This window comes from Microtus ochrogaster, chromosome 7 (assembly GCF_000317375.1).
Source record: "Microtus ochrogaster isolate Prairie Vole_2 chromosome 7, MicOch1.0, whole genome shotgun sequence".
In the NCBI taxonomy this organism is placed as follows: Eukaryota; Metazoa; Chordata; class Mammalia; order Rodentia; family Cricetidae; genus Microtus; species Microtus ochrogaster.
Window position 1 is genome coordinate 81559214 of NC_022014.1, and position 25916 is coordinate 81585129.

Below are 25916 nucleotides of genomic sequence, written 5' to 3' on the forward strand. Positions count from 1 at the left end.
CTGGTCTCGAACTCACAGAGATCCGCCTGTCTCTGCCTCCCGAGTGCTGGGATTAAAGGCGTGCGCCACCACCGCCTGGCTCTTCTCTGATTTTGTGGGCACTCTGTCTCTCGCGAGTGGCACCTATAAGGACCTAGAACCATTCTGCCAGGTTTCTCCTGTGGTTACCGGCTCTCACAGGGACAGGGGCAGGACAGGGCCTCTGGTAAAGACCAGGCTACTGCTGTACCCTGGCATGTGGCCACCAACCTTGCAAGTGGGAGAGGAGCACCCAGGACTGTGCTGGCCTTGCTTTCTCTGGTCTGATGCGGGAACCTGCCCCCAGGACCCTGGCTTCCCCAGTCCCTGCCAGGGTACTATGCCTGGAGCAGAGAGTCCACGGGTGGCAGGCAGGGCAGGTGGTGTGTTCTGGGGCAGTGCAGCATTCCTGAATGCCCTGCTTCCCTCATGGTACCGGGGACACTTTTTAAAAGTGCTGGTTCCTTCAAATATTTTATGCAGAGAAGGAGGGAAAATTTATAGTGGCAATTATTTTCTTACAGTCTGGTGAGCAAGCAATTAGAAGTAAGGGGGCTTAGCAGAGCATAGCGTGAGGCAAAGCCGCGCAACCCCACTTCCCAGGAGCACGGTCCCCAGTCCCGGCAACACTGACTCCTGTGCAGGAAAATTAATCTGCCGGCATTTAAGCCCGGGCCCCTCTGGTGGATATAATCGCTTGGAAATAAATTATCCAATGTGAAAAACGAGAAGGCAAGTCTTGGTGTGATCTGACTCTCGGCCCCAGCCCCGAAGCTTTTGGTTTGGATTCTGCGTCTCTCATGGCAGATCTCAGCCCCTGCCTTTGCCGCCCCCACCTACTGTTCTGCCGCCACCTCTTTCCGAAGTCAGGGCTCAAGGCTGGGCCGCACATTGGAGGGTGTCCACACCATGATGGCTTCACGCCCTATCCCTGGCTCTGACCTCTCACATCCAGTCAACACCATGCCTGGGGAATGCCCACCATGCCCCTGCTTCCTTAGCTGCAACTGGTAGAAGCCTTGCGGGCTGCTCTGCTCCATGAGTCTGTCTGAGGGCAGGCGCAGAGGCCAGCCTGAAGAAGGGGGCTGGAACGTCCCAGGTGTTTGCCCAGAGGGTCCCCAGCCTCCCCACTATCACCTGCCTATCCTAGGGCTGAGCCCCAAACCCCAGACCTTGAGTGCTCCACCCCCCCCCCCCCCCCCCCCCCCCGTGCAGGGAACTGCTAAATCAGAAAAAGCCATCCTGGTTTGAAGAAAGAAATCTTTATTAATCTTAATAGTAATACTGTTACTTTGAATGATCACACCGTGGAAGCATACAGAATGGTAAGAAAGGAAGCCTGGGGCTCGGCTGCAGTCCTGGGAGAGGGGCTGGGATGAGGGTTCCGAGCTGCTGTGGGAAAAGGGTCCGAAACAGCAGAAGGCGAGGGGCTCTGTACAGAGGACAGAGCCAGAGGCAGGCGCAGGGCTATGTACAACAGGAATAGAAAAGGAGGGTTCCGTTTCCATAGCTTCGGTGGCTGATGCTGGATAGAAAGTGAGGTGATTTATTTTGAGGTGTCATGAGACAGTGGTGCCGCGTCGGGAGCCATGGTTTCTGTTATTTTTTTATTTTTTTTTTTTGCTGTTAATCCTACTCCACCTATCCCGGCCTTGCCAGGGGCTTCTTGCTACCTGTCCCTTGTGCCATCCACTGGGCCTGCTGCTATCCTGTGACACCCACTATTCCTGCCCAGGGAGCGAAGGGGCTGCAGCCCCGCTGGCCTTCCCTGCGGCGGGGCCAGCCCAGACCGTCCCCATTCCTTGCCTTCCCCATGGGTCCTGCTCTGACCGTGGCCCTCCAGACCCTAGCACCTTGACTCCCGGCCTCGAGGTGTAGCCCAGGGCTGGCCCATCTGTCATCGCCCGCTCCCTAGCAGAACTGAGCCACAGGAGGGAGCAGGAAGGAGGGTTGGGTCCTTCTTCAGGAAGGCTGCCACTACAAACAAAAGCTGTGCTCCAGGGCCCCCTGTGCACGCCTACAGCATGAGGACTGGGTCCCTGCTGGCTGGGCCTCCTTCCTTCTCTGTAGCTGGAAGCTTTTCTCACATAGGGGAGCGGGAGCATGGGGTGCTCCAGAGTCCTGGAGCCATGTCAGCCCTTTGCATTGGGAGTTGGACCCCAGGGCGGCTGGTTGGACAGCTGACGCACTGGCAGCACATTCAGTGAGGCCAGGCTGGAGACCTGGGATGAGTGACAAGCTGCCCTTGGCCCCTAACTGCCTCCAGCCCCTCCAGGGCTCAGCAGGCAATAGCCCAAGTCAGCTGGCTGCTCCTTCTCAGGGGCCTGCTCCACCCTAGGAACTCCTGCCTGGGTAGCAGGGTGGGAAAGGAAGACTGGGTAAGATACCGGAGCCCCCCGCCCCACACCCACGGGCCACATTTCCCCTCCAGGTCTTCCCCAGCGCCTGGCAGCATCCCTACTGCACCGCCAGCCAGGCAAGGCCACTCTCCGGCGCCCCCTGGGGGACGAGCTCCCTCGGTGCGGGCGTACGCCAGACGTGGACTTGGACTTGGTTGGATGCCTCTTGGTTTGGTTGGAATTTTTTGTTGTTGTTGTTGCTGCTTGGATCTTAACATCTTTTTTTGTTTTGTTTTTTGTTTTGTGATTTTTTTTGTTTTTTTGTTTTTGCCCTTCATGGTCCGAGAAGGAGACGGTGGAAGGTTTCACTACAACAGAAACAGAAAGGGAAGGGCTGCAGTTTCTGAGGGGTAGCCGCAGCACATGGGGCCACTGTGCCTGCGGGCTTGGGTCCGACCTGAAGCCACAGTGCCCCTAAACCTTTCCCCCACAGCTTCTGGAGCCCCACCACAGGCTAGACGTAAAGCAGACCATCTTGTAGGGATGAGCGGACCAGGTAGGATATGGTAGAGATCGTGGAAGGAGAGGGAGCAGGGCTCTGTCTACAACGGGGCTAACAACTTTGGTTGCCTTGTGGTTCTGAACCCCCGGAGTGGAAGGGGCAGCACCGGCTAGTTCTCCAGAGCTCTCGGCCTGACCTCAGGTGCCAACTGGCATACTCTCCTGGACTCTGGACAGTAGAGCTAGGTGGGTCCCCAGGGCCACAGAGGCACAGACATGCTAACGGAGGCTTGGGTGAGGAAGGAAACGGACACATGTCCCTGGCCTGATAACTGGAGCCCTTTTCCTCTCCTGGGATGGACCTCGACAATGAGTATGTCGAGTCATGCAATGGTTGGGGGAGGGGCTCTGTAGGTCGAGGACAAACACCTGGAGGCATCAGCTTCAGGTGCCTGAGGAGGTGGTGAGGCTCAGGGACGGTCTCCAGGGCCACCAATGCAGGGTGACCCTGGGGCAGGGACATTTCTGTAAGGAAACCCAGAGCTGGGGTGATCACAGCTGTACACACACGGAACAGTGTGCTCGTGACTCCCTGGACAGGAGGATAATCAGTAAACTTTAATAGAAACATTAACTTCAGCTGAGAGGAAGTCCAGATGGGGCAGCTACTCCTGACATTCCCTGTGAAAGGTGGATGGAGGCCCCTCCCACTGGGAAACCCACTGACGAGGCCTCTATCAGTCACCAAGCATGGGGGTGGCCAGGCCTGCAGGGGTTGACCGAGGTGACTCAGAGGGAGGTTGTCTGGAGCTCCGAGAGCCCGCGTTGCCCTGTGACACAGGCACGGTCCTGGTAGGGCGACCTGCCGTCCCCCCGGCCTGGCTCCCGCTGTATGCATACTGTACCTGAAGTGGCTGTACAACACCAACAACGTCAAGATAGGAAACCAAGGTTCAGACATACAGGAAAACCAGGGTCAGAGACACACACACCGTCATGGGTGGGGTGGGGAGACCAGCTGGCTGGAGGTAAAAATCTACGGACTTTAAAATCGCAGAGGGGTCAGCGGCGCGTGTCGCTGACCGGGAGGGGCGCACTGTCCTCCTGGTGGCTGTGTCTGGTGTTGGGAGTGGAGGGTTTGGTTTGGAATAAGCAGTGGCATGAATGCTGTGAGGGGGGTCTCTTGCTAGTAGGGGGTGAAGCGGCTGTACCCTCCTCGGCAGAGGCTAGCCTGCAACATCAAAGATGAAAAACAGCCAATCAGTACCATCTTTCGGTATTGGGAGGAAAAAATCAAAAAGGAAAAAAAAATTAAGGAAAACCGAAAAAGAAAAAGAAAGAAATAGCTAACCCCACTTTCTTTCCCCCAATAGTATTTCGTTGGGAAGAATGGGTTTCTGGTTACCATGGCAATTGGGGGGCCTGGTTCCTGGGTGGTGGTCTTGGGGCTGGGAGGGATGATCCCCCCCCCCACCTGGAGACTTCTATACTGTCTTTGGGCTCACTTCTTGGGGCTTCAACTGGGCCTACTGTGCGCTCTGGTGGAGATACCTCCTCGTGCCTACGGGGCTAGTGAGGATGCTCCCACAGGCCTCCAGAGCCACTGACGTCTGAGGGGCACACCTGCTGGTCATAGTTCCTGACCTGCTTCTGGGCTCCTAGGGCCTGCTAAGCTTGGCTCTGTATCTTGCCAGAGAGGTTTCTAAGGAATCTGGTTCTCACCCCCCCCAAGTTTGGCAGGGAATGGGAAGAAAGTAGCAAACACAGGAGGAAAAAGCCAGAAAAAATAAATAAGCCATAACCAAGAGGGGGGCCCGTGAGTCCACCACAGCGCTCAGCTAGCTGCCTTGAGGCTGAGCTGAGTGGGTAGCCTGGGCCTTCAGGTTGCAGTCCTGGGTCTGGGTCTCATCCTGTATGGCTGCGGCACCCTCTTAGCTAGAGCCCCACAGGCCTGCTCAGGATGTCTGGGGCTTGTTAAAAAAATCAGTGAAGACAAAAATCTCCAAGGGAATAATCAAAACCAAGGGAGGTAGGAAAAAAAATCCATGTTGCCCCTCAGCTTTCTCTCTCTTTACTGCCCCCCAAATGTTTTCATCTTTGATGCTGGATGCCAAGCTAGAAACATACAACATCCCTGGGGTGGGGGGCATCTAAGGCACAGGAAGTAGGTGTGCACTGGACACAGACTGGGGTACAGAGGGTCTGGGCGTACACACACACACATACACACATACACACGCACACAGACACACCAGCCCACCCACTCTCCCACCCTGCTAGAGTCTTTTCCACCCTGAACACGGTGGATGAAGCTGCTGGAGACCATTTCCCTGGAGCCTCGGGACAGTCTGGGAAGAGTGTGGTGAGAAGGGGTTGCTGTCCTTCAGTTCCTCTGCCAAGTGAGAATGGGAAGGTGAGGGGGAGGTTAACCTCAGACACTTCCCAGGGAAGAACGGGTTACATCTGCCCAAACTGCCAGGCCCCTGCAGGCAGGACTGTGGTCACCGGGTTCTGGAACACTAGGATGCTTCTCAGAGGTCAGGTCATCGTGGAGGGTTGGACCTGCCTCTGGGGCAAGTTCCTCCCCAGCTCTCCAGAACAAGGCACTGGCTGCAGGTCTCAGCCTCGGCCTGCAGCCTGGTCCCACCTATCCCAGTACAGGACGGATGTCTTCGTCGCTAAGGGCGGTTGTTCTTACCATGGTTCCGATGCTGTAGGTTGCTGTGGGGCCGATGGTGTGATGGTAGGGATCGGTAGCTGCATAGACTCTGCCATAACTAGGGAAGAGCAGGGAGGGGGAGGGTGCCGGAGAGGGACAGCTGAAGCGGGCAGCGACAGCTGACCAGGCTTCCCAGACCAGCGCCCTTCCCCCGAGGCCCCTCCGTCCCCCATGAGACCCTCTCAGCTGCCTGTCCTTGCTTTCTGTTTGGAGGGAAGTTTCTGGAACTTAGCGGTACACCCCCTTCGTTAGGTGGCCAATGTGTTCTGCTTGGTGACGCGGGGAGGGGATGGTGTCGTTCGTGTGAGTCTGCCTCAAGCAAGAACTAGGGTACAGAGTTTGAGAGAAGAGAGAGATGGGGGATGGGGACCAGGGACACCACAGCCCAAGAGGTGGCACTCTGTCCCAGATGACCTTCTGCTCACCTAGTTTGTGAGGTGATGAATTCTTAGGAGACCCTGCCTGCCTTTCACATGTGGTAAGGCGGGTCAATAGATTGTAAGGAGAGCAAGGATTGGAGGGCCCGGCCCGTTATGGTGGGAGGGGGTAGTAGGTGGCAGGCAGCCTCCAGGCCACAGGGGGCATATGGACAAGCATGCCAGCTTTCTGTAGGCAGATCCACTCTATGGCCCAGACAGGAGCTCTGAAGCTACAGAGCCAAGAGTGTGAAGGAAAAAGCATTAGACTCAGCCTTCAACGAGGACTTGCCCTGAGCAACCACAGCTGGGCAGAGGGAGGGCTGGCTGCTCCCAGACACAAACTGGACCAGGGTTGTTCCCAGAGGTCAAATAGGGGCCCCCAGTCACCCTCCTCGTAGAGAGCTCTTCTTGAGAGCTGTGAGACCCCTGAGTTGAGACCTGGGTGTTATGTCTGCTCCATGAGACAAAACGAGGTAACCAGTCAGGGATTCCCTGGTTCAAGGATCTCTGAGCTCAATCTGGATCCTTCTAGCCCTGCATTCACCAGACACAGGCACGGACAGGTTCTGAGTGGTGGATGGGGTTTCCTGTCTGTCTGCACCCATCCTCCTAGGAGCCCCCAGCACCCCTGTGCGGCCCGCTGTCTCACCTGTCGCTGTAGGCTGCGGCGGCTGCGGCTGCGGGCTGAGCATATCTGTAAGCTGCATAGCCTCCCTGCAGGGGAGGGAGGAAGGAGAGATGGCAGGTGGACTCAGTGGGGCTCACTCAGGTTGAGGCAGAGCCAGAGAAACTGAGGTAGGCACAGAGCCAGCAGAGCCAGGCCCTCAGGAGGGACTGCAGACCTTCTCAGGCCTCCTGTGCCTGACTTGCCACTTCCACCTTGGCCTGGCGTGGCTTAGGTGGTCCTGGCCTGGGAACCTGGTCTGTGGGCTGACAGAGGTCTGAGTTCTGCACTGTTCAAGATGAAGCAGGGCTGCCTGTTCCTTTGTCCGTCCTTCCTTCCTTCCTTCTTTCCTTCCTTCCTTCCTTCCTTCCTTCCTTCCTTCCTTCCTTCCTTCCTTCCTTCCTCCCTCTGTCCCTCTGTCCCTCCTTCCCTCCCTCCCTCCTTGTCTTCCTTGTCTGTTCTCACAATCATTTGCAATTTCAGCACACACTATTTTGCACCAATTGTATCTCTGGCTGCATGCTGGTCCTGGCACACAGTAAGAGCCCACAGACCCACCAACACTCCGGCCTGAACGCTGTCAGTTATAGGAAGCCCACTGGTGACTCTGGACACAGTCCTGGACACCGGGAAGAATGAAGGGGGCCTTGAAGGGATTGGTTCAGATATACCTTAGACAAGTGGGAAGTTAACTATGGGTAGCTGCCCAGGGGCAAGGCACAGACAGGTTTATTGTGGGGGATGCTCACTGAGGGTCTCAGCCACAGAACGGGATGAGCACAGTCTCAAAGGGAGAGAGAGGGACAGGACTTTACCCAGAGAGAAGGGACACTCGGGGTCTACCTCTGGTATCCTTCAGGACCTCCACACCAGCAAAGGGTGTGGCTGCCGCCCTTAGCCTGGTTAGGAACGGGAGAGGGCCACTCAGTGCCCTTCACATAACCCCCTGCCATATGAGGCAGGGTGCCTTAGGTTTATAGCGCTACTGGGACAGCCATTAGACATGGCCATGGTCTCTGTGCACTGACGCTCAAGCACTGAGTCTGAGTGAGGCCATGAGGACAGATGGACTTCTCACAGGCACACACGGAATGTTGGGCTTACACCCTTCCCTCCCCAGGGCTACACTTACATAAATCTCAGCACCATAAAATCCATCCTGATACACGACCCTGGAAGCAAACGGACAAGAGAGTGGTGGGAACGCTGGAGAGGCGGGGTAGGCCGGCTCCGGTGTCTGCTGAGGAGGGAGGGGGCACGGTGCCAGCCCCGCCCACGGGACTGGCATTTTAACAAGCGTTTGCTCCAGTGCCCTGTTTGGTATAACAATAGAGTAACACCCTTGCTGGTCAGCTCCTTTCTCCCAAAACCCAGGGGCCCATCAGCCCTCTCCTGCTAGCCTCCCCTTTCTCCCCCTTCAGCAGTGGAGGGCAGGACCCCATGGAAGGGTCCAGAGAGGGCTCCCAGAAGGCCCTTGCTGGACCCAAGGGCTGACACATGCCCTTAGTTAGCATTCAGATGACATGTGGTTCTACATGATCCTCCAGAGGCCAGTGAGCCCTGGAGACATCCCTTGTGGTGGGGATACTGATGGTGCAGGCAGTTCCAGTGCTGGGCTCTGGGGTCCCCACCATTCTGGCCAGCCCCACGGTTCTGAAAGGGCAGCTGAGCCCCCTTAGCTGCTCAGGGCTACCTCCCACACCCCCTGGCTTTCCTTCAGCCTCCCCCTTTCAGGTACTCACGCTCCATAAGTCGGAATGGGGGGCGGAGGTGGTGCAGCTCGAAATGTATTATACACAGCACGGCCCCGGCCCCGCAGGTGTGCACCCCGGTAGGCGACGGCGGTGCCCGTGGTGGGGTAGGGGAAACTGGTCACTGCAGGAAAGGAAAAGGGGAGAGGAGGACAGTGAGGAGCTCTGCTTGGCCTGCCTCAGCCCACCCCACTTGCCCCTGTCCCCACCTTTACCTGCATAGAATTCAGGCCCATACACTGCCCCTACTACGGGGTTTAGCTTCCAGCCTAGAACAGAAAGAACATAGTCACTGACTTCCCAAACCTACTGCCACCTCTCCTTATGCCTGGGACCTCCAAAGACAGTAAACAGCCAAGCCTTCTGGGATTAATTAACATTGGGCCTCTGCGAGGAGCAGGACCCTGTCCAGGAATGGGCAGAGGACGTGGGTCATCAACCAGGCCCCTCTCCCCATACCACAGCCACTTGCTACTGGAATAATAGCAGGCACCCCCCACTTTAGCCCATCACCTGGGTTCTTGGGGTTCCCCTACAGTGTGACCTCCCCCAGCTTGCTCCTGGGCACGCTTGCCCTGGGGCATTAGAAGCTTGGGGTACAATGGAAAAGGGCGACACAAGTTGAAAATATCTGTATCTGATTCACTGTTGGGGGGTCTTCCCATCCTGCCTGAAAGTCTCCCTGCTGCTCTGAGGTTCCTGGGGCTCCCTTCCCTGAATGATGGATCCCCCACCCTCTGTCCTCTTGTCTCAAGTCCTTCTGCAGAGTTGCTGGGAAAGAGGGGGAGGAAGGCCATTAGATCTAGGAGAATAGTGACAGGGTCAGCAAAATGGCTCAGTGGGTAAAGGTGCTTGCTGCTAAACCTGGTGACCAGAGTTCCAGTCCCTAGACCTACATGGTGGAAGGAGAGAACCAAGTCTTGAAAGTTGTTCTCTGATTTCTGTAGGTGCTACAACATGCGTGTACACACACATACACACACTAACATGTTAAAATAATGATGGTTGATAGGTCCTGTGTACTTGGTGTGTGCCAAAAAACACTGTTGTTAACTCCTGAGGTTCTCATCATCCACGGGGCAGGTGTCACAAGCTCCCAATTTTACACTCAGACACAGATTGGTAATGTGTATGTGTGTGTGTGTGTGTGTGTGTGTGTGTGTGTGTGTGTGGAAGAAAGAGCGGGTTTCAAACCCATACTATCAAGCCAGATGGGTTTTCTCGCTTCTCCCTGGCACTACAGCTGGACTCTGCACGTCCTACCCCCCAACCGCTCCCTTCTTCCAGGTGGACAATCCTCTTTTCCCACTGGGATTCAGGAGCAAAGCCCTGTTTCCCTGCGGTCCCCAGAGGCAGGGTCCGGCTGGATTCCAGTGGGTCAGACGGTAGGTCTACTCAGATCCTGGTGAGGGGGAACAGAGAGGACCCGAGCTACCGGTCAGCTGCTGGTGATGGACCATAGCAGACCACACGTGAAGTTCCTAATCCCAATTCTTCCAGCCCACGGGAGGGCATGTGGACAAGCGGCACCTGAGTGGAGCGTGCAGGCACGCTATCCACCTGTGTGAGACTAAGCCTTTTCCACCCTCAGGGCACTAGAATCCCACCTGTGTCTAGACGGACCAGGGTTCTGGAATCTTCCAGACAACTAAGGTTAACAGGGAAGAAACTTGGGGGACTGTACCCCAGGATCTCATCTTCCAGGATGGATCGTGGTGAAGCAGAACCCTGGAGCTGCTCTGGGTCCTACTCTTCTTAGGTGTCTTTCCAGGCTCCTCTGGTCCATCCCGGAAGAGGAGAGTCAGGGGCTGTATCCTCTCTCAGGGACCCCAGGCACTCTGAGCTGAGAATGTCTACCTGCCTGTTGGCTCTGCTTCAGTTGAACCCCACAGGTTCACAGAGAGCCCGAGGACCCACCCGGACAACTGTTTGTGTCCGCTGTAAGTAGGGCACCTGGTACCACGTGGTGGGCTCGTTTCCTGCAGCAGGGACCCCAACATTCCCAATGATGAACTTCACAGTACTCAGCGTTAAAGCCCTCACGAGCCAATGCCCCTCCTCACCATGCTGCAGTGAGCCCAGGGCTGTCTCTCTGAAGCCCTGGGATGCTTGCCTGGCACACGGAGGCACCAAAGCACAGCACTCCCACAGCACGAGGAGCAGGGCTTTCTGCCTCTCTCACTTCTTGACACCAGCCAGCATCAGTACCCCGAGGAGCCGGCTGGGGTTGGATTTTTTCTGCATAGCACACTCCTCAACTCTCCCGCTCTACCAAGACAGTGGTGGGACTCAAGGGTCTTGAGCAAAGAGTGGGAAGGGGCTCAGCTGCTGTGGACCACCCAAGCCCTCTGGAGCCACAGAAGCCAGCAGGTCCCTTGCCTGCCAGGGCTCGTGTGCAGTGGCTGCACACAGAGCAGTCGCTGAGCGTGGGTGGCTGCTGATCTTGGAGACAGACTTTCTAGTGCATGTCATGACTCTGCTCCTATAGCCCAGTCCGGGGTCCAGAGAGTCATTTGAGGTGCCCGTGGCTCACACAGTGGCAGGTGATCACAATGGCTGGACCATTGCACCCATTTACCCCAAACTGCAGAATCAGGAGATTATGACCGAGGCCCTGTGTAGGATCAAGCTCATGTTCTTGAGCCATTAGGATGTACAGATATTAAAGAAGGCTTTATCAATTTAATTGATGAAGATTGGTGGCTGACTGGGATGCTGTAGGGTCAGTGTGTCTGAGTCGTGACTTCAGGATAAGCTCCCCCCCCCCACCAAGGAGGGCTCTTTCCCCATGATGACCACTGTTTAAAGCACAGCACCCACAAACCCCACAGCTTGTTTGCCTGAAAAAATGCCTACCCTTTTACCACCTGTGCTAAGCACCAGCCAGCACAAGTTGGCCAGGCTTCATGAGGGACTCAGGCCAATCCAGGACACCTTCAAGTTCTCAGAATTTTGAGAACCAAATCCTTGCAAAAGCGGGAAGAAGTCTTGGATACCCAGTCCTAAGCTGGAACTGGCCAGAGTCCCCATCTGTGCTGGTTAGAGTTTCTTTCCGTCCCCAATTTGACACAAGCTGGAGTCATCTGGGAAGAAGGAGCCTTGATTAGAAAATGACCCCATCATATTAGCCTGTAGGCAAGCCGGTGGGACATTTCCTTGATGAATGATTGATGGAAGGCCCAGCACACCTGAGTAGTGCCACCCCAGGCAGGTGTATGAGAAAGCCGGGGTGAGCAAGCCAAAAAGCAGTGTTCCTCCACGGTCGCTGCCTCGGTTCCTGCCTCCAGGTTCCCTTAGCAACAGATTGTGAACAGGATGCACCGTGATCAGGATGCGTAAGGCAAATAAATTCTTCCTGGAGCTGCTTTTGGTCCTGGTGTTCATCCTAACTAGAACACCTCTCACCTAAGCTCTGACCCCTGAACGCTGTCTGACCACATGCCAGCTCTATCCACGGCTCTGCCGCAGGCAGGCTTTCTGCACCAGTGGGGCCCCCAGCTCTGCATACCGCCCATCGCTGAAGACAAGGGCAGCTGAGATGTGGTCCACCCTATCTCTGTGCAGAGGCAGGTCACTCTGTGTTGTCTCTGAGTGAGTACCCCAATGCCAGCTACAGACGCTGCTCCCCAGCAGGCCTCCAGAGCTAGAAAAGGCTCTGCTACATGGCCAGCTACCCTCAGGGCAGAGCTCTTGCTGGCAATCTCCTAAAAGTCTCGGTGAAGCCAGCTACCAGCACAGGCGGACTGGAGGAAAGGGTGCGAGCTACTTAGCAGGTGTGTGTACACACAACCATATTGTTAGCTCACAGTGCAGACCAGCTGGGAGCTGGGGCAGACGCTGAAGTCCAAGGGACAGGCTGCTTTCATCGTTAGCATCTCACTACTTAACACTGACACCTGTGTTCCCAGCCCTGCGTCTTCCTTAGAGAGGCCATGTGCCATTCCCCAGCTCTAGGTAGTGTAGGGTCTCATGTGGCCCAAGCAGGCCTTGATCTTCTGATCCTTCTGCCTCTACTTTGCAAGTGCTGGGATTACAGACGTGTAGCACCCCCACGGGTTCATGCATTGCAGAGGGATGCAGCTCAGGGCTCTGTGCATGCCACACAAATACTCTGCAACGGGGACACATCCCCAGCCTCTCCCCCTACATTCCCGTCTCTCAGATGAAAAGATTGGGGTCCAGCGATGTCTAGAAGCTTGACTAAAGTCCCTGGTCCCTTCTTCCCTGCCCTGTGAATGAGGACAGTGTACTAGATGACAGAGACTTCTAGACTCAACTCTAGTCTTCCAGGAAGTTACCATGGCTTGTCTGCCCCCACTGCCTTTCTATACGGCCTCTGGGAGCTGTGGATAACTGGACAGTGTGGACACTCGGGAGACACCAGCTATGTGGGTGGGGAGGGTGATGACCACTCCTCTCTGACAGGACAGAAGCGGGAAAGCTGGGAAACCAGATGAGGGCGGTGGTTTAGAGCCGGGAAGGCTGGCCTTTAGCTGCCTCAGCTTCCCCAGGCTTCTGCTTCCGGTCCCTGAAGCATTCTGGGTTCTCACCATTGGCATATGGGTTCCCAGGCTTCTTATTGGTCATGACCCGGGCTGTGGCGTTATTAACCTGTCCGGAGATAGAGAGAGTGATGAGCGTGTCAGCTTCATTGCAGGCCCGCAGCCACCCTGGTTTTACCCTTGGGGTGTGGCCTCTGGGGAGGAAAGCCACTGAGACGCCTAAGCTGCTATCTAGCCGGGTCCAGGACCCTTGACCCACAATGGTGGTTTTCATGAAGCAGTTCCAGTAAACAGAGCCCAACACTGCCAGTAAGCGGGGGCCCTTGGAGATGGTCCTAGGCCTACTGGTGGCCCAGGCTCCATGCTATTTTCTTCCAGGCAGCTGCCAAGCCCTCCTGGGTGTGGGTGCAGGATGGCTACTCCTACCACCATGGGCAAGCAACTCTTTTCCTGAGATCAGGGTCTTTGACCTCTCTCTGCAGCATGGAACTTTTTGATGGGGGGGGTGGTCAAGGTGGGTCAGGGAAGCATTAGAAAGACAGAACCCAGGGGTCGGGTCTTGTTTTCCAGACACATAAGGCCTAGCCAGACTGTCTGGGGGAGGGGCCATGACACAGAGGACAAAGGTGGATCAAATGGAAGTAAGGGAGGCAGAAATGAATCAGGCAGCGCCCGAGGAAGAGGTCTGGGTCGCACGCATCCTCTGCGCTCTGTGTATGAGCCTAGAGGCCTGGGCAGAGGTCTCAGAGGCACTGGGCACTGGGCTGGGTCAGGTGTGTCAGGATTCCTTCAGTGTCTACAGTTAGAGGCCCCTCTTTAAGCATTGCCCCTTCTGCTTCAGGCCTGCTGGGGGAGCCCAGCTCTGGACCCCAAAGCTACACTGAAGAGCCAATGAGGAGGAAAGGGGCAGACATGGGGTGTCTGTTCACTGCTAGCCTTTGGCCAGCTGCTGCCACTTCCGCTTCTGCTCAACGAGGGTGGCAGCTGAGGCTGCCTGACGGGAGGACCCTCTTTGTCAGGGACAGGCAGGGCTGTGGCCTCATGTTTTCTGGAGCCTCCTGTGTGTGGATGGGGATAGGGCTCTTCCAGGAGGAAAAACAGAAGGAAGTCAGGGGGTAGAGGCCTCAGAGGGAGCCGCAAGCCTCCAGTGGCCAGAGTGACCGATGCTAGGCTCAGCCGTGAAGCTGATGATTGGGAGGTCAGGCTCAGGGTAGCTCCTCTCCCAGCCAGAGACCCCTGTTGGGCTCTTTGTAGGATGGGCAGCAGCCACCGGGCTGGTGGGGGGCCCAGGGGTGGGGCATGCTGCCCGGGACCTCCCTGCCCTGCCCTGCTGCCCCCACACACTTATCTGAGCACCTCAATTTTCCGTCCCTCTACGATCGTCCCATTCAGCTTCTCCCGGGCTCGGTCAGCATCTGAGCTAGTTTCAAAAGTTACAAACCCAAAACCCTGTGAGCAGAGGAGGGACAGACAGGAGAAGACAGGATGAGAAAAGGGAAGGAGAGGAGGGGGGGAAGGGGAGAGGGAGGGAGAGAGAGGGGGCAAGTCAGGTGAGTGAAGGAGAGCCCCCAGTGTGGGAAGTCTGTCTTGGTGCCAGCGCTAGGAGATCGCCCCAGGCAAGGGCAGGGCCTGAGCCCAGCCTGAGCCCACCACATCTGACATCTCCCAGGACAGGCCAAAGAGACGCTAACCTGGCCAGGGGCCATGCCTGTCACTGTAACCCCACCTCGGGGTGAGGGGCTGAGACTGGGCTCCATGGGGAACAGCACCCCCACTTTTGCTCTGGGAGCCCAGGTTATGTGTCCAGGGTCTTCCTGGAGAGAGGAGCAGAGCTTTTCTTTGCTGGGTGCCCTCCCGATCTACAGACTCTTCAGCCTCTCCCACAAGCCTCCTTGTGAGTGATTGGGTGGGCTTGGGGACCCAGGCCCAGGGCTGGGGGCAGTGGGGCTCTGGGGTGCAAGCAGGAGGTCCTGGCAGCCCGAAAGAGGAGAAGCAGCCTGGCAGCAACAACAGACAGCTGGGGGCGGGGGCAGAAGAGCAGGGAGTACAAGCACCCGTGTGGCTCAGGGGTCCTCGGGCGGGCGGGCGGGCGAGCGAGCGAGCGGGCGCGAAGCTCTCCAGGAAGGAAACGCACATTTCACACGTTAGCCTGGCGGGACCTACAGCCGGCGCGCTGTAATGGTGGCGGCCTCTGTGCGGCACCCACCTTGGAGCCCCGCTCGTTAAAAATGATCTCCACGTCTAAAATTTTCCCGAATTGCTGCAGAGACAGAGAGAGGAGGGGTGGAAGACAGGAGAAAGGGGTTATGACAGCAGCAGCCTTAACCATTCCACTCCCAAAGTACTCTGGGAAAGAGGACCCCAGGGACGCCCTCCCCTTCTTCCTCTGGAGCACGCCGCTGGCATAGCACCAGGGTCCTCTTGGGCGGTGGCCACAGCAGGGATGGAATGCCCAAGGTATTAGTGCCATCTTTAATCCGCTGAGAGGCCTTTGCCTGAATGGGCTTGTGGAGGAAGGGAGGGTCATGTGTCGGGGCCAGAAAATGGCAGTGGAGTTGATAGATCAGGACCCTTGGTTGGGATAAGGAAGCTTCAGGCTCCATCGAGATGGGGAAGAGGGTGGGAGCTGGCAAGGGGAAGGAAGATATTAGCGTCAAGGACCAGGGATCAGGGATAGGACTGGATGTGGGGGGCTCAGATCCTTATACCGGTGACTCCTGGGATTTGGCACTGTTTGTCCCTGGGCTGTGGAAAAGGCTTGTGTGTTAGAACCCAGGCCTCCTGCTAGTACAGGATTGCCCTGCCAGGCAGGATACATTGCTCTGGCTCCTGCTGATCCCTTCCAGCCCTGCAGCGAGCCTGGAGTCTAGACTGTCAACCTCTTGTCTGCCTCAGTGGTGTATGGGACCATGAACCTGAGATCCACATCTCCACACACCACCAGCAAGGGCAGCAACTGATGGGGACGCCTCTCACCTACCACATTCCTTACACGGGGCAAGAGGGCCTGGGGGCGGGGGGACAAGATACCTATAGGGCCCTGTCTGCAGGTTCTGAGAGGAGGGGAACCCTTTACCTCATTCTCTATGAACCCAGAAACGTGACACTTGGTTTCTACTTGTCTGTTAGCACCCCTGTGAGTAGGTGCAGGGTGAGGGCCCCGGTCAGAGATTGTTTATAGTGACGCCTGCTTAACGTCAGGGTCCCCCAAAACCCCGGATCAAGAGGGCTTGTTAGCATCATCATCCGGTGCTCCTGAATCATGCCTGCTGCATCAATCCAGCGAGATCCACCTCAAGATTGGGAAGGCAATTCTAGGGTCACACTAGGGCCTCTCAGAGGTACCCTGCACTGCCCTGCATATCCCAGACTGAGCAGGGGTTGAGGCTCAGGGCCCAACTTGCTAGTTGTATGGTAGAAAGGGAGCAGGTGCTGGACAGAGAGAGGGGAGTTGAGGCAAGGGAGGAGACAGAGAGAAGGAACAGAGGCACGCTACATGGTGCTTTGCAGCCAGGGCAGGCCCAGGAGTTCAGGAAACTGTCTCATATTCCCCAGCCTTCTGCTTCATGGAGGCCACACCACCACAGACACCAGCACTTGGCTTGGAGTCCAGATCCAAGGCAAGCCTTTGGGGCAGCCTGGCATGGGGTTGCAAGGGTACTGCCCTCTCTGGAGCCCAGCAGGGCACAATCTACGACCACACCCAGAGGACCTGGGAAGGACATTGCTGCCTGCTTGGCTCCAATCAGTTGTATTTGAGAGCTGTCCCTCCCTTGGGGAGTCAGGACACAGCCTGGAAGAGGGGAACCATGTCAGCCCCAGACACACAGGAGAGGCTGCAGGTGTGTAAGGCCAGGGGGCCAGGATCTACCTCCAGGCACCTTTTGGGGAGCAGAATCTGCCTTTAGGCAGGCTCCCGGGGCCTAGGGGACTCTATGGCCCTGGGAAACAGGTGACATGGGAGTGAGAACCAGTCGATCATATGGTGCTTGAGAGACAGCCCTCACCAAACCCTACTCTAAGCTTGGGTACCCACCCCCCAGGGGAGAGCTGGCCGGACTCAGATGAAGAGAATTCAAGGGCTCTATCTCCTGGCACAGACTCTCTGCAGTGATGGGGTGGGGACAGAGAAGCAGGGGTGCGCACACTCACCCCGAACATTTGCCGCAGGTCAGGGTCCCTGAACCGGAAGGGGATGTTGGAGACATGTAGTCGTTTGGGCTGCTGCTTCTCCGTGGGGTCAGAAGGGTGGAGCTGCTGGCTGTCCGTCTGGGCTGCCTCATCTGCCTGCTGCGGAGAGAAGGCGAGGTTGCTAGGTGACGCTGGAGACTGTGCGGGCCCACCCATCCGTCTCTCTCTCTCCATCCCAACCTTTCCCACCCCTGGGCCAGCCATCCTCAAGAGAACTCCAGTAGACATTTCTCAAGGTTCAGATGGCAACCCGGGGCTCAGCCTTTACTGTCCTTGCGAGCCCGTGAGACCACCTCTCTCCTGCCAGAGCAGGCTCAGGCTCCTTGGCTAGGTCTTCTATGAGCTCCGTCAACACGGCCCTCTCTACTGAGTTCAACCCTCAGTGGCCTCTTAGCCCCACACTTCTGTTGCTCTCAAAGAAGTTCTGAGAGTGGGGGTCAGAATTGGATTGGTTTTAGGGGCAGCTTCCAGGGTACAGCTATCTGCCAGGCGCGCTATGCCATGCCGTGACTACCAAGGCTCCTCTGACCAGGCCATGTCGCTTCACTCAACCCCCGCCCGCCCCCCCGGGGCTGCTCTAGTTGTTGGGGTCAGCTGCACATAGTCTGTCCTCATTTAGACTAAACACTGACTGGCAGGGAACTTGAAAGGACTCAGGTTTCAAGCCCACCACGCTATAGCTCATGCAGGAGGACTGGGAGCCAGGGGCAGCATGCCTGAGGCCCAGGCTGTGCAGACATCTTCAGGGAGGCTGGTCTTCAGCCTGACCCCCCTCACTCAGTTTTCTCTGCAGCAGTGAAGACAGACTGGCCAGCGCTTCCTCAGCTCTGGACAAAGATGGAGGAGCTCATCTCCTGGATGCCCTGGCCTGAGGGCTCATGTCACAGCCAGGTCACACACTCGTCAGTTTACCTAGTCAGTCAGTTCCAACCCTCCTCAAAGTCTTAGTGTGCCGAACAGGAGCTCTGAGGTAGCACACACAGGGGGTGGGCGCCCCAGTTCCCCACCCTGGGGTTCCTTTTTGCTATTGCCCAGTGGGCCTGAGCTCAGCCACGTGGCAACACTAGGCTAAAAATACACTTTCTAATGGCCTTCTTCCAACCCCAGTGCCCTCTGGCCCCTATGGTTTTGAGGGATCACCTCCCAGATACATCCATTGAACTCTGAGTCTTTCTGGGGCATAGGTGGGGATACTGAATGGTACTGAGGTAAGTGTTGGTCGCTGTGGTTCCCATTGTGGCTTAAGGAGCAGAGGCAGCCGCTGGGCAGTTGGTGGGAGAGACACAGCGTCCCTTTCCCACGGGCTTCCAGGAAGTGCTGGTGTTCTCAGGCTGTTTCAGGGTACACTGTACTCTAGGAATGCTGATGGCATGGGTCTCCTGGAAGCAAGATAGTCAGGAAGACTTTGCCCAAGGCTACTGTGCCTGGGTCTGTGCCGTAGCTGAAAAAGATGGAGCCCAAATGGGCAGTGTTCCCCAGACATGCCATATCTCAGGGGCAAGGAGTGGGCCTCTGGGCTTCAGGGTGAGAGGCTCCCTGGCCTTCCCGTCCTTTTTATGAGGAGGCAGACCATTCCCTCATGGTCCCATGTCCAGTCAAGAGGCTCTAAGTAGGCTCTAGGCAGCCAGTGATGGCTCCCAGAGGCCAGGTACCAGCTGGGGTGGCACTGGGAGGCCTGTGGGGATGCAGAGTTCACATCCGAATGCCCTGCAGATGCACCTCTACCTTGGAACACCGGGAGGTCAGGACACGGCACAGCTATGGTTGTGGGAGTCCCCCTTCCCTCTCTCCTACTCATGTGGACAGCCCCATGTATAGCTCAGCAAACCAGTCGCCTGTGTCTGAACTATTAATGTGTAAAGGTGTGTCTTCTGAGCCCCATATCGGAGCTGTAGGCATGGCACCCCCCACCCTGGTACCTCTGAGAGGCACCGGGTGGTCAGAAGACCTTGGCAAGCAGGGAAGCTATTGTTTGGGGCTCACTAACTACCCAGAAGCCCAATGAAGGGAGCTGGGTTTGGTCAGGAAAACACAGGTTAGTGGGAACAGCCACAGTGGGCAGGAGGGTGCATGTCTGGTCTGTTAGGCACCAGGTCCACCTCTGTGGGGCAAACAGGGCAGTAGGCTGTCTCCCCAGGAGCTGATGGACTCTCCAGGGGTGCACTGCGATCTTCTGAGGTATGAACCCCACACTCTGTTCATGGCTGGTGTGGTTCCCCCCTCCCCCAGGAAGCCACGAAGCAGGCAGCTGCAGGTGTCCCTACTAATGAAGTCATCTTGGGTTGGAGGAATCCAGCCTTGTTAGGGCGTCTGCAATGAAGGCTTCTGACCAGCAGAGGGCAGCAATGAACGCCGCCAGGTGGCCACTGTAGCTCAGGAATCCCTGCCTAAGCAAGCTGGCCAGAGAGGGGGAACCACAAGCCAGCACTACTGAAGCTGGGGTGTCTGGGCTTCTTTGTTTTCCCCATCCTACTCAGCAGTGTACAGAGGCAAGTACATGGGCTCGGCTCCTATAAAATTGTTAGGCGCGTTGAGAAACCCCTTATTGTGATTGCAAGGGGCAAGGCCTTCCTACCATTTACCACAGTGGTGAGGGTAGCCTGGCTGACCCTTCCTTCTGAGTAATGAGTCTGCCTGCCCTCCCTCCTTTCCTCCCTTCCTCTCCCTCCCTCCCCTCCCCTCCCAGCCTTTGCTTGCAGTCTTCGGATGCAGAGAAACAGCAGCCACCACAGGCCCCCGACCTCTCCCAGGATGCTGGTGGCTGTGCTTTCGTGACTTTCCCCTGTTGTATCATGGTCCGGGCATCGCAGACCCTTCTGCTTTCCCTTCTCTACCCATTCAAGGCTGGGTGCCAGCTCCTAGGGCTAAGGCAAAGTCGAGAAGGCTGACTCCAGTCGCTTGGGTCTGCCAGCCTCTGCACAGAGCGATGAGAAGTCGCCTGGGAAGGACGAAAGGAGGGGATTACGAGGGCCTTGGGCAGCCGAAGGACCTGACCACCCCATCACTGGTCCGGAGCCAAGCTTGGCTGATGTGGCATAAACTAAACTAGCTGTTGGAATTCCACTCCGTAGCTGCTCTCCGTCCCTCGGAGGATCCGAACGATAACCCAGCCACTCCAGTGGACAGTCAACGGGCTTGGGAGGAGGGGTTCTGCGCATGTGGCCCAGAGGTGTCTTTCCTCTCTTGAGTGTTTGTTCTTCAGAACCCCAGACTCTGTGCTTCGGCTTGGATGTTGAGTGAAACACCACGCCTCTGCTGGCCGGCTGCACATCTGCATGCGGCATCAGCAGCTGACTAACCGCAGTGACTGGTCCCCCGTTAGGCTGCTGAGCTGTGCCACTGGGCCTGGTTCAGGGGCTCGTACCTCTCAACCTTCTTTCCTTCCTCCTCATCCCATGTGCCTCCTTTGCTCTGCCGTTGGGCAGCCCAGGAGCCAGGGACCCAAGGCTTCACCTCCTGACGGAAAAAGCCACATTATACCCCCAGAGCCAGCAACAGCTACAGCCCTGTTCCGGTATTTTCCAGGTGTCCACCAGTCTTTCCAAGAGCTTCCTTGAGTGTAAGGACTGGGTGTGAGCCCTCCCAGCCCTGGCACTCACGTGGCCTCGAGTGAATGAATGAGGGCTTGAGGAGGGGTTTCCTCTTCCTGTGAGCTGAACCTTTTGTATGCTGTAGAGCTCACCGGAACACTTTGTGTTGCCTTCAGCAGGTGGCCCTGCATGGTGAGAGATGTGGGCCTCTATCCACCTATAGGAGCTTCGGGCTCTCCAGCCTTCTTGCTGGGATCACAGGTGGAGATGGCCCTATCAGAAGGGATCTCCAGATGATGGGACCCACAGAGAGGTCTCCTGTGTGGCAATGAGCAGGTGTCTCAGGAATGAGCATGGGTAAAAGTCACTGGGGTTAAAGAGAAAACTGTTGAAACGGGCCTAAGGATTTCTGAGGACCCTGGTGGCCAAGGCCGTTGAGAGTAACAGATAGCTGATGGGCTGCGTCCCTCAGGGTCAGCTATCCCTTCGCTACTCAGGGTCTTTGGGCATCTTGTCTGGGCAGTGGGTTGTCGGGAAGAGTCCCGAGCTGGCAGGAACAGGAGTCTCCAGTTCTGAGCTGGGAATGCCCCTAAAACTGCTGGATATATCAGGTTCAGGCCACACAGCTGTACCAGCTGTTGGACTACCTGCTCCCTCCTGGTTCACCTCTGGCGTGGGGCAGGGTCAGTCTTTTAGAGCTGACTTAGTGGTGAGGCAAGAATGTGGACCAACGCTCCTCATCAGCAGAAGGAAATCTCTTGGGGGAGAGGAGCCCCTTTGGTGTGTGTCTGTGTCCATGAGGTGCATGGGATGATGGTGTATGCACATTCTGAGAGCGGGGGTGGGGGAGGTACCAGGGCACGTGGTGCTCATGTCCTGGGAACTCAAGGGAGGTCCTGAGTCGGGTGGGAGAAACTTCTAGACTCAAGCTCTGAGAGGCAACTTGCCTGCCATCCTGAGACCCCCAGTCTCAGGCTGCTGAGGGAAAGGCTGGAGTGGGTGGACAGAGTTCTCCGAATGTCCACGTGATAGGTTGGTGACACTGGACCTAGCCAGCAGATGCTGGCTTCGCCACTGGTCAGCCCTCTGAGGGAGAGGCTGAGCAGCTTCTGGATTCTTAGAACAAAGCACACCTGTCCTCACTGAGTTCCCTGGTAAGGTGGGTAAGTGCTCCTCAGTCAGAGAGCGAGGCCCCCAGGCACCTGTGGTTTTTGGAGAGAGGGGCATTCCTCAGTGTCTTCAATGTCCTCTTGCTAGTCTAGCACCTTCTACCTTCCCAGGTCAGACGGACAGATCTGCCCTCATGGTGAAACAGACATAGTTAGAAGATCTGCTACCTTGACCCTGATACCTTTATAGGACCTGAACGCTGAGACTGAGATCAGGACGGTCTAGAGGGCATGTTCCACGGGGATCTGATATTCTCTGGTACAGGCATGTCCTTTGGGTGCCAAGCCTCAAAATTCAGCTTGCTTCCGGTGCTCCCTGGCAGCCAGTCCTTGCCCCAGCTCCCAGCGTCCTGACATCTCTGCCTTTGACTAGAGGAACCCAAAGGACAGGGCTGGTCACACCCTCTCTGCACCGCAGAACTGCCTCGAAGCCTGGCACTCGGCCTGTGTTATGCAGGGCAGAGCAGTTGACTCAGGTCCTGGTACTTGTGTCGGTCTGGTAGCCGCAAGGTGTCCAGAGGCCTCAGTGCTGGTTTCTGCTGTTGCATTATAAAGTTATCTGTGCCCTCCTTATGCCATGTGCGACAATGACCTGCTTCCGACCAGCTGAAGGCCCATGGCTCACGAGAAGACCCCCCCCCCCTATTTATTTATAAGTGGTTTGTCAGAGGGGATTGTCTGCTAAAGTCTAGCAGAGAAGAGCTGGACCACATGGCTGCGCTCATCCATGGTGAACCGCTTTAACTTTGGGGTCACCTGTCTATCCTAAGCATGAAGGCGGTATATGTGAACTGGACGACTTGGAGCCAGATCTCCAATTCTGTAATCCAGGGGTTTGGCTTTTTCAGCCTGTGGCCCACAGCTGCAAGAATCCTGGTGGCTGGGGGAGGGGGGATCAGATGCACTGGGGTGGGGCTTCTGCCAGATTCAGAGCAGGCTCAAGCAGGCAGTGCCGGCGTAGGAAGACCATTGGCTGGGCATGGAATAAGGTCAGGGGTAGCCCAGCTACAGTGGGCAGACTCTCCGCAGAGGGTTGGGAGTGGCGGGGAGGGGGGATGGTGGAGGAGGCCCCTGCCCATGCACAGAGGGCAGTATTTGGGTCTGTACCACATCTGTGGAGGCAGGCTGGATGTGGGGATAAGGTTAAGGGAGCACAGCTGGAGGACCCCTGGGGAGCCGCCAGGGTGGTGCCACTCTGCCTGGGGAGAGCAGAGCGAGCTGGCCTCCTGCCCAGGCCCTGCCAGCCAGCAGTCAGCTGCTGGGATGGAGCCAGCAGGGATGGGTGGATGAACCCAAAGCCCCAGAACAAGGAGGGGAAGGCCCACAGCGAACGTAATGGGAAGAGCCAGAGAGGCCTGAGCAGCTGTAGTAGCGGCCAGGGCCTGGGAGGGGGCTCCAGGACAGAGCCTGGGAGGGGGCTGTGGGACACAGCCCCCACCCAGGCGGCTCTATTTTCCCACTCCTTTCTCCATGAGGAAATCTGAGAAGTGCCGCGCTCAGCACTTTCGCCTCCGAGCTGCATTACAACCGCGTAATTGAAGCTATCTGATTGGAGGGCAGCCAAGCAGGTAGATTACAAGTGATTAGAAAAGACAGGGGGGCCTGCAACCGGAGACAGCTCCGCAGCCGCCCACCGTTCACTGCCCACCCTGACTTTCTCCTGAGACCCTAGGCAGCCCAAGCCTCTGGCTCTAACTTCCCCTTAACGGGACCTCTGTAGCCTCCACCACCCTCCCCACCTCCCAGATGAGGTGAGAGTGTGCCTGAAGCCAGAGACAGCTTGGGGTGAGTGAGGTCACTACCCCATTCTATGGCCCCTTGGTGGCACTTGCTCACTGCAGGGAACCCTGGTGTTGGATATGAAGTACCTGAAGTCTGGGACTGGAAGCAGGCTCTCTGCGGTGAAGATCTCTGGGGCAGATGCCCAACATTGAAGTCTGGCCCTGCTTATGTATCTAGAGGTCCTTTCTAGAAAGTTCTTCCCAGCCAGCATGTACTGGGGACACCCTGCCCCACAGTCCGGGGCTGACCATCGTGGGAAGGGTCTCTTACCGGCACTGTCTGGGTCCCAGCAATGGGCTGTGTGCTGGCCTCGGTGCCTGGCTGCTCAGGGTGCGTCTGTGCTGCTGTGTAGAGGGTTATACCGTGCTCTGGGGGGACTGGGGTCTGGCCGGAGTAGTCCTGTGTGGGGTGTGGTGGGGGCGGGGCGTATTCAGCTGGGATTCCATTCTGAGGCGGAGGGGGGTACTGGGCAGGGGGGTAGGGCTGGGCCATTGCTTCAGGCGGAGCCGTGGCGTCCTGATTGCCCTGTAAGTAGAGAAGAGCAAAGCCGTGGTTAGGACCTTTGGAAGCCAGTGAGGGGGGATGTTGACTTTCAATTCAGGCTCGTGATTTCCATACACTACTTCCCGTGCCATCTCCCAGGTCCTCAGGATGGGGTTCCCCTAGCTGAGCTGCGGGAGGTGCCAGGATAGAGGTACCGGCAGAAGGCACTCCTGGCTTATACTTGTTGGATGTGACCACGCAACTTCAGAATTCTGTTCTGCCACCTAGATTTCAAAACCATTCATCTTCTATCAAGACCACTGCGGACCCACTACAGGAGCCAACATGGATTGAACTTCACGTCCTCCACCTGGCGTGCCCTAATAATAGCGGCCACTGAAAACCAGCATTCCCTGGATATGGGTATCCAGGCATTCAAGCAGCACCCTGTTCTCTTGCTACCAAGTCTCTTCCCTCTTGGGGCTCCATGCTGTGGTTTCCCACTAGAAGGGGTGGCTGCATAGTTCACCTTGATTGAACAGGAGCAGAACACATCGCGAAAGGGTGACCGCGATAGCCAGGTCTCCAAGATCTTGTCAAGATTCTTTCCTGCCCCCCTTGAAAGTCTGTAGCCCAGAGAAGTGATGTGTACCCCTTCGATGCTGACCCCCAACCCCCAGCAAGGCCTCCGCAGTGACTCTCAAAGCTGGTGCCTGGGTCCCCGGTGTCAGCATCACCAGGGAGCCTGGTGGCTGGGGATGCAGGTCTGGGCTCCACCCCATGCCTCTTAGGCATTGGTGAGGAAAAGTCAGTATAGGCAGACAAGCAGCGAGGGGCCCTTCCTTCAGCCGAGGCTGCTGTCCTGCAGAGCCAGTGCAGGAGAGGCCGGAGAGGGAAGGGCACTGGTTCACTGCTGCAAGACATAGTCCCTGCGTCGTCCCCTCTGGGCAGGCAATGTCTCCCATAGGAGCAGACCCCCAAGGGGTCATCAGCGAGAAATCATGTCATTGCTGAGTGTCTCTGATAAGGTGAGGAAGGGAGACAGACAGGGGTGCCTCCTTCCACGCATGCCCGCCCAACATGGACTCCCCTATGGCCCAAAGTACGAGATACTTCATTTAGTGAGAACCTACTTAAGTATGGGCACAAGGTGGAGGAGGGGGGGTCTCTTTCCCATTTTCCTTTGTGTCTGCCCAACCCCTTTGCCAGTTGCATGGCTGGCCTCTCATTCTGGCTGTGTCCACCTCAGACTTGGGGTAGCAGGCAAGTGTCAGCCTGTGGGACTCTCTCCAGGACCCTCTGTTTCCCCATCGCTGATCCCATGTGCTTTAGTGCCCCACGCTCACTGAGTCTACACTCGGCCTTGGCCTTGCCCATACACATCACCAGGCTTCAGCTTATTCTCCCAGTAGCTGCTTTCTTTGCATCTTGGGGTGCGCCTGGCCCAAGCCGGGCCTGGGTTACCCTGGGAAGCAAGAACAGGCCTGTTTCACCAGGTTTGCTGAAGGCCACAGCTGTCCAGAGGCTGGATCCATTGCGACGGTGCTCAAGGGTCCTGGCCACCACAAGGCCACAGCAAGTGTGAAGGGTCTGTCTGGCCTGGCACCAACCCTGTCTGTCTGGTCACTAACCATGAGTGTTAGCCTTGCCCTGCTTCCTAAAGCACCCAGAGCCAGCCACCCTGGCCCAGATTCACCAAGTCGATAGTCTCCCGTACCCAAGTTCTCTTTCTTCCCTCCTTCTCTACTCTGTCCTTCCCCCCCACCTCTCTCCCCCGCAGTGAAGCTGCTTGGTCTCTTCCCTGTCTATGCAGAAGCTCAAAACTGGGACAGCGTGTAAGCTCTGAAG

The 25916-nt window shown here is 56.8% G+C and overlaps 1 protein-coding gene across 6 annotated transcripts in view; it reads right to left on the reverse strand.

Moving 5' to 3' along the window:
• Positions 1 to 1628: 1628 nt before the first annotated feature.
• The window catches only part of Rbfox3 (RNA binding fox-1 homolog 3), a 439196-nt gene continuing 414908 nt past the window's right edge, over positions 1629 to 25916 (reverse strand). For 2 of the 6 annotated variants that reach the window (XM_026780957.1, XM_005350820.2), the window contains 11 exons: positions 23856 to 24110; positions 17066 to 17203; positions 15120 to 15173; positions 14270 to 14362; positions 12962 to 13022; positions 8627 to 8680; positions 8403 to 8535; positions 7793 to 7973; positions 6646 to 6710; positions 5557 to 5635; positions 2738 to 4089 (listed from right to left, as the gene is read on the reverse strand). In XM_026780957.1, coding sequence (XP_026636758.1) covers positions 4045 to 4089; positions 5557 to 5635; positions 6646 to 6710; positions 7793 to 7973; positions 8403 to 8535; positions 8627 to 8680; positions 12962 to 13022; positions 14270 to 14362; positions 15120 to 15173; positions 17066 to 17203; positions 23856 to 24077 — 1125 coding nt within the window. In that variant the 5' untranslated portion in view covers positions 24078 to 24110 and the 3' untranslated portion in view covers positions 2738 to 4044. The other 4 variants (XM_013347629.2, XM_005350822.3, XM_005350821.3 and 1 more) reach the window with 4 other exon arrangements.